The sequence below is a fragment of the Nomascus leucogenys genome, chromosome X (assembly GCF_006542625.1).
Source record: "Nomascus leucogenys isolate Asia chromosome X, Asia_NLE_v1, whole genome shotgun sequence".
Lineage (NCBI taxonomy): Eukaryota > Metazoa > Chordata > Mammalia > Primates > Hylobatidae > Nomascus > Nomascus leucogenys.
The window spans coordinates 135,070,715-135,079,237 of NC_044406.1; the positions used below are offsets into that span (position 1 = coordinate 135,070,715).

General features: G+C 39.4%; 1 protein-coding gene across 1 annotated transcript; it reads left to right on the forward strand.

Annotated features, from left to right (window-relative positions):
- Positions 1-6,020: 6,020 nt before the first annotated feature.
- LOC100585406 lies at positions 6,021-6,518 on the forward strand. Its single transcript, XM_003271836.4, is given in 2 exon segments — positions 6,021-6,166; positions 6,168-6,518. Coding segments are annotated over 2 exon segments (378 nt in total). The 5' UTR covers positions 6,021-6,053; the 3' UTR covers positions 6,433-6,518.
- Positions 6,519-8,523: the final 2,005 nt, after the last annotated feature.

Sequence of the window (8,523 nt, forward strand, 5' to 3'; positions counted from 1 at the left end):
CTCATTTCTTTCCCAAATATTCATTAAGCATCTGCTCTTTGGAAGGCCCTGGGTTAGTAGTGGAGATGCTAAGGTAAACCAGACATATCCAGACCTATAAGGGATGTCTACCTAATTACATGATGGCAGTACCCATAGAGCTGCTATTATATAATTAAGGTGGCTAAATATCCTCTAAGACCTACAGGAAAAGAAAGAGAGGGGTGAGGATGTTGGATCCAGGTGAGAGTGGTCATGTAAATGCCCTAAGCTGGGGCGTTTTGGGCTTTGGGAAACTGCAGGTCCTTCTGGAAGAGCTGATTCTAATGAAGTTGGGTGGATCTAGAGCCAGATTCTCAGATGGTGAGAGAAAAGCCTGAAATGGAAAACTGTTCTGAGCAGTTCTTTTTGGATGGTGGATGAACAAAGAGGCATCTCCACCTGGGGCAGGAATAGAAGGTGTCCTTGGCTCTTGTCCCAGTGCGGTTGAACACAGCCCGAGAGCTACGTGATGGATATCCATTATCTGCAAGGGTTTCCTGAGAGATAAGTGTGAATCTCCCAGGAAGTGTGGCGCAGAAGCCACTGGCCAGGTACTTTTCTGTGTGGCTGAGAGAACCAGAGCTGACTCTAATAAAAAGACATTCTAAGGCTATCTCAAGGGTCATTTGGCCAAATATAAGCAAGAGTAAGATTTTGGGTGGTGAAAAAATGAATGAAAATAGTGGTTTGGATGGAAAAGTAGCTGGGAGAGAGGGAAGGAGTTGGTCCTTGCTTCAGATTCTAGGAGCTTTGAGCTGCATCTGGCTGCAGAAGTCTCCAGCACACCCAAATTTTTAAGTATATTCTCTAAGATGCAACACTTACTGAATTTTATTGATGAAACTTCCTGTTTTGGCTAATTATTCCATGTCCTATTAAGCTGTATACTCTCTAATAAGTACTGGAGAACAGTAACAGCAAAATCCCAGAGTGGTAGAGTCTGGGCTCAAATAATATTAGAAATAACAGCCAATGCCATTTGTTAAACTTCTAATTTAAGGACACCCTAAGCCAGGTGCATCACTTACATTGCACACACTCCAACCATCCTAGCAGACAGAGTTTATCACACCTGCTTCACATATGAAGGACCCAAGGCTCACAGGGCTTGGGCATTTCCCAGGATCAAGTGGCTAGTAAGGAACAGGGCTGGAACCAGACCCCTGGTCTGAATTCCTTTAGAGCCCATGCAGTTCCCACTCCTCCCACCCCGAGGCTGACCTCCTGACTGGTACTTCATTTCTCTTCTCAGCACTGCACCATGTCTTCAGGTGACAAAAAAGACCCTGCAGCCAATGTATTTAAAACAGGCCTGGAGAAGGTGACAATGAAAATCAAATACCACTTGGGGCAAGTGTGTGCTGGGTTCCTTAAGAGATTACTCTGCTAGGTGCTTTTTGTTGAGCACCCACTATGTAACAGATTGTAAGAGAAACTACAAGTGCTCATCCACATCTTGCATTCTTCTCCTTCCTGGGCACATGAGATCAGTACACTCCCAGCATTTCTGTCTGGCCTCAACACTTTCCCACATCACAGCACCCTTCCCCTGGTCACCCTCATATGCCCTCTATTCCAACTCTGGGACCTGGCCTGCATCCCACTGTTCCCTGCTTCCTCCTCTGGTGTTTGTTCAGAATGACCTGCCCTCCCCAGGACATGGTGTATTACTAGCTCCTGCAGAAGCCCCCTGGCTCTCCCATGGCTCACTCTCGGTCCTGTCCCACAGCCACAGTCACTCTGTACTGTGACTTTAGATACTTGGTCATCTCTCTCTGGCAGTCCTCAAAACACTCTTTCTCAACAGGCTTTCAGTAGTCTGATTTGGCCCACAATTTCCTGGTTCCTGAGATTCAGCTCTGAAAGTAGAGAGTGCGTTTTTGAAGCCACATGGATATTTGCAGTAGGATTTTAATGAGGTTCTTATCCAAAGGTGGAGACTGAACAGACAAAGAGATGGATGGTGCTCAGAACATCCACCCCCTCATAAGAAGTAGAAGAGAAGCAGCCATCTCCTAAAGCTGAATTCTTACAAAACCTGGGCTTCTCCCAGAGGTGAAAAAAATGGTTATTTGGTGGACATACCAACTAGAATTTGGAAAGAATAATTAACCAGCCTTCCACTGCCTCCTGTCTGGCATCTGCCCCTAGGAACATGCCGGCTTTCAGTGTGACTAGTGGCACCTGTACATGTGTTCAGGTAAGAACAGTCATATGGAGGGTAGCAGAGATGATGGGTAAGATTCTGCCCTTGCATCAGATGGAAGGAGGAAATCCTCAGCTTCCCGAGATGATAGATGGTGTTGCAAAGGGAAGTGCAGAAAATGCTATGGAGTGAAGAAGGTGAACTCTCCACGCTGACCTTACAGGATCCTCTTCAAATTTGATGGATTAATGCATTTGATAGCATCTGTCACATAGTAGGCACTTAAAAATTCAGACAATTTTAAGGCAAATCTGGTTTTCTCACAAGTTTCTTTAAAAATGGAGTGCTGTCGTCATAAAAAAAAAATAGTTTCCATATAGTGTCCTTTACTTCTAGTTGTGTTGAAAGCCATTACTTCTCCACCACTTTCTAAAAATTTTTCTCAGATTGACATCAGACATTTCAGCTTGTCTGATCTATTTAAAGAAATAATTTTTGGTTCCATCAACATCATTTACTGTTTTTTGGAAACTTCTGAAATTTCTATTTCATTAATTGTTCTCTCCTTATTTATATCATCCACATATTTTTGTTTGCCTTTGGCTTTACTTTTCTTTTTCTAATTATGTAAGATCAAAGTTTAGATTTTTTATTTTAGTCCTTTGTTACTTTCTAATGTAAACTTTTAATGACAATGTTTCTTCTAGCCACTTGCTTAGCTGAATTCCACAAAATTTAAAACATATTTCCGTTTTCATTTATTTGAAAATATTTTCTAATTTTCTTCAAGAATTTTTTTAAAACATAGATCAGTAAATATGTGTGGTTCATTTACATGGGGACTTTACAGATATCTCCTTTATTATATTTTTATTCCATTATAGATTTTTAAAATACACTTTGTACATTTTCAATTATTTTAAATTCATTATGGGCTCATTTAGGGTCTACTTTGGTGAAAATTCCACATACACTTGAAAACCTTGTATACCCTGCTGCTGTGCTGTGGAGTGTGCAATAAAAATCAATCAGCTCAAGTTGGTTCATTTTGTTCTTCCATTCCTTCTACAACTTTGCAGAATTTTGTCTACTTCTTCCATCATTACTTAGAAAGGAGCATTGCCATCTCCAAATATAACTGCAGATTTAACTACTTAATCCTTTAAGTTCTATTAGATGTTGTTTTGTGTATTTTGAAGCTCTGCTTTTAAGTAAATTAACAGGATTATTGTGTCTTCTTTGTTAATTGACTTTGTTATCATTGCATAATGTCTCTATCCATGGTAATTTTCCTTCTTATAAAGTCGAAAAAAATTATATAATATAGTCACTGCAGCTTACTTTTTAAATTTTTTTCTTTAAATTATCAAACAGTATTTTTTTTTTTGGCTTTTGGTGTTCTGTTCTGTGGGCTTTAGCTCATATGTAGATTCATAAAACCACCACCATAATCACGACAGTAATACTTTCATCACCCTCCTCCCCCCAAAATCCCCTCCACCTACTAAACCTTTATAGTTATACCCACCCCTTCACACCTAACCCTGGCAACCACTCATCTGTACTTTATCATTTCATTTTTCTCTTTCAAGAATGTAAGGTAAATAGAATAATAGAATATGTAACTTGTTGAGACTGGCTCCTTTCACAGAGCAAGACACCTTTGAGTTTGATATACTACACGTTGTTGTGTGTATCAATAGTTCATTTCTTTCTATTGCTGAGTGGTATTTCATAGTATAGATGCACCAAAATTTCATTTTCCATTTACCCATGGAAATATATTTGGGTAATTTCCAGATTTTGGCAAATATGACCAGAAATGTTATAAACATTCATGTATGTAAGCTTTTGTGTGAACATAAGCTTTTCTTTTTCCCTTGGGTGGGATTGCTAAGTCATATGGTGTGTTGATATGACATTTGGAAATCATTTTCCACAGTGGTTGTATCATAATTCCCACTAGCAATGTATGAGATTTCAAGTTGTTCTTCATCCTTGTTAGCACTTAGCAATGTTTTTTAAAAAAGTTTCAGTCATTTTCAAATAAGTATTATAGTATCTCATCATGGTTTAAATTCGCATTTCCCTAACAGATGTGATGTAGAATGATTTTTCATGTGCTTATTTGTCATGGATATGTTCACTTCGGTGAAGTGTCTATTGATATCTTTTGGCCCCCCAAAAAAAAAAAATTTGGTTGGTTGTGTTAAATGAATTCATGGGAGACAATTGTTTTGGACTAAGCTCCATCGATAGGCAACAGCAGAACAGACGAAGCCAGAATGGAATCACTCATCCTAATTGCCATATAATCAAAATGAACTTTGAAATGGGCCAGTTTTCCAAAAATTAAAAAGAAACTGGAGAGTCACAGCATCCAATGACAAAGAGCCCATTGTGCTCGAGCAGGCATGTAAAGAAAGTTTTCTCCACTTTTATCATATAAGGAAATCAACTTCAAAATGGCCAGTCGACTTTTTGTCCCTTGTTTCTACTTTTCTTCAGCCCTTTCCTGCATATAAAGTCAACCTCTTCTGCTTAGCTCATCAGAACACCCACTCTATTTGATAGAAGTTGCACATTCTAGAATCACAAATAAAAGCCAATTAGATAATTGAGCTAAATATAGTGTAATTTTGTCTTGTGACACGTATTTTCTAATTTTTGAGATATTAGGACTCTTTATATAATCTTCATAAAAGACCATATGATTTGCAAATATTTGTCCAATCTCTTGGTTGACTTTACATGCTCTCATCAGAGTTTTTCACAGAGCAAAAGTTTTAATTATGAGGAGGCCCAATTTATCGTATTTTCCTTTATGAATTATGCTATTAGTGTCATGTTTAAGACCTCTTTGCCTAACTTCAGAACATTAATATTTCCTCCCATGTTTTCCTTAAAGGTTTTAAAGTATTACACATAACATTTAGATTTATGATCAACTTTGAGTTAATTTTTGTATAATGTATGAGGTTTTGGTGAAAGTTTTTTTTTAAATAGTTGGATGTTAATTGTTCCAATACAACTGATTGAAAATGCTAACTTTTTCTTTTTTGAGATGGAGTCTTGCTCTGTCGCTCAGGCTGGAGTTCAGTGGCTCAATCTCAGCTCACTGCAACCTCCACCTCCTGGGTTCAAGTGATTATCCTGCCTCAGCCTCCCAAGTAGGTGGGACTATAGGTGTGAGCCAACATGCCTGCATAATTTTTGTATACTTAGTAGAGACAGGGTTTCACCATATTGGCCAGGCTGGTCTCAAACTCCTGACTTCAAGTGATCCACCTGCCTTGGCCTCCCAAAGTGCTGGGATTACAGGCGTGAGCCACTGCACCCAGCCTGAAAACACATTTTTCTAATGAATTGCCTTCACTCCTTTCTAAAAACTCTACTGGCTAATCTCTGTGGGTCTATTGAATGACTCTGCATTCTATTCCATATTTATATAAATGCGTGTGTGTGTATCCATTAGCCAATTCCATACTGTCTTGATTACCATAGGCTTATATCAGATTTTAAAATTGGGTAGTATGATTTCCCTATTTCTCTGTGTTTTCAAAATTGTTTTACCTATTCCAGCTCCACTGCATTTCCACACACTTGTTAAATCAGCTTGTCTACATCTAGAAAAAAGTCCTGCTGCTGCTTTGACCACAGTTACTCTGAACCTATAGATCACTTTTGTACAGATGATACATCTTCACTGAGTCTTCTAGTCCATGAACACAGTATGTCCATTTATTATTTGGGCCTTCTTTGAAATTTTTTTCATCAGCATTTTGTAGTTTCAACATCCCGATAATGTACATATTTTGTCAGATATGTACCAAAGCATTTCATTTTTTAATTCTCTTAAAACTGATATTTTGCCGCTGCCGTCGCCATGACCCGCGGTAACCAGCGTGAGCTCGCCCGCCAGAAGAATATGAAAAAGCAGAGCGACTCGGTTAAGGGAAAGCGCCGAGATGACGGGCTTTCTGCTGCCGCCCGCAAGCAGAGGGACTCGGAGATCATGCAGCAGAAGCAGAAAAAGGCAAACGAGAAGAAGGAGGAACCCAAGTAGCTTTGTGGCTTCGTGTCCAACCCTCTTGCCCTTCGCCTGTGTGCCTGGAGCCAGTCCCACCACGCTCGCGTTTCCTCCTGTAGTGCTCACAGGTCCCAGCACCGATGGCATTCCCTTTGCCCTGAGTCTGCAGCGGGTCCCTTTTGTGCTTCCTTCCCCTCAGGTAGCCTCTCTCCCCCTGGGCCACTCCCGGGGGTGAGGGGGTTACCCCTTCCCAGTGTTTTTTATTCCTGTGGGGCTCACCCCAAAGTATTAAAAGTAGCTTTGTAATTCAAAAAAAAAAAACTGATATTTTTCTAAATGTTTTTTTTTTTCCCCATTTTTATTGTCCATTCTTGTTTTCAGTTGGGCATGTAAGGAGCTTGAAGTCTCTCTGCTATTGACACAAACAAGAGAAAAGCTGAATAAAGTGAAAAACAACTTTTCTTTGATCCCTCAGAGAACTGAGACCATAGGGCAAACTGCTGCCCCAAAGTTCAAGAGACATAACAGATACAGTCACAACCTTGGACCAGGAGCTAAATACCCAGGAACAAGTACTAGGATAGGCAAACCTCCTCTGGACAAGATGAATGGCTGGAGGCTCAGCATAGGTAAATTTGATAGCTAACAACTCCTGGGGGCGCAATCTTAATGGGGCTAACACATTTTTGGGAGTTTTATCTCCAGGAGCCCTATCAGGTTCTCCCAGTAAAGACCGGAGACAAATCCCTCCCTACTTCCTGTAGGGGGAGTGGAAAGGAGTCATTTGCAAATATGCCCAGAGTGTTCGGTTCTTCTTAACTAGACCTGATCTCAAGAGAAACTCTTTTTCTACAGTTTAACCTATTGAGTTTTTTCAGACTCGAATCCACCCAGAGTAAGGGAAATATCCAATTACAACACTCTCCAGCCTTCTTGTATCTCTAAGGGGAAAAGAAAGCAAAACTGAGAAGCACTAGTGAAAGCTACAGCTCAGGGCACACTGACTCAAGCCTTCTATCATAGGAGGATAGATGGTTTCTCCTCTCTCCACAGCTTACTACCACATCAACTGGGGGAAAAAAACGGAAAGAACTGTGCATGCTAGACCATACTGAACAGGTTCCCAAAGAAAACCAAACACAACCAAGGAGGAAAAATGAAGGACATCACAGGGAGGTTTAGCCTCTGACACCTACAGCTACAGCAAACAGTAAACACAGCCAGATGAAGGTAAACCTCACACTAAAGACCTATTTAACTCCATTCTTTTCACCCACTACATCATGTCAAGTTTGTAACAAAAATTTCAAAGTATAGTAATAGACCAAAAAAAACCAAAAACACAACCATAATGTGAAGATACAGAGCAGGCATCAGAAACAGGCTCAGATATGGTAGAGATTTTGGAATGATTTGACCAGGAATTTAAAACCATGAGGAATATGCTGTGTGCTCTAAGGAAACAGTGGATAATATGCAAGAACAAATAAGTAACATTAGCAGAAAGATGGAAACTCATTAAGAAAGAGTCAAAAGGAAATGCTAAAAATAAAAACAATGTAACAGAAATGAAGAATACTTTTCACGGGTTCATTGGTAGACTGGACAGAGCCAAGGACACAATCAGTGAGCCTGAGGAAACGCAAGAGCAACTTTCCATTTTTAGTGCCATTATATCTATCTTGCGACCTTGCTTGCACTCACTTATTAGTTCTAGGAGTTTTTGTGCAGTTGCCTTGGGATTTTCTTCATAGACAGTCATGTCTTGTGAGGCTGCAATGTTATATAATCCATTGCATTCTGAATGCCTCTTAATTATTTTTCTTGATTTATTCCACTGATAAGAATCCCACTGCATTGCTGAATAGGTTCCTTTAAACTTCTAGCTTTCTCAAGAGTTTTTATTAAGACTATATTGTACTTTCTCAAATGCTGTTTTCTGCTTCAAGATTATCATAAATGTTATAGTCTATTTATATGGTGGATGGCACTGATAAATTATCAAATATTGAACAAAACTTGCATTCCCCAGATAAAACTCACTGTTTGGATATGGCTGAATTCTACTTGCTAATATTTTCTTTGAGATTTTGCATTGATGTTTATGAAGCGTATTGGCCTCGAGTGTGTTCATTTCTTTGTATTTCCTAGTTTGTTTGCTTATACTGTCAGCCTGGTGATATTACGATGATGTTAACCTGATGATTCTGGAAACATTCATTTTTCATCTATTTTATGTAAGAGGGTATAAAAATTAGTGTTGCTTTTTCTTTAAATATTTGTAAGAAATCTCCAGTGAACCTATCTGGATCTACAGATTTCTTTC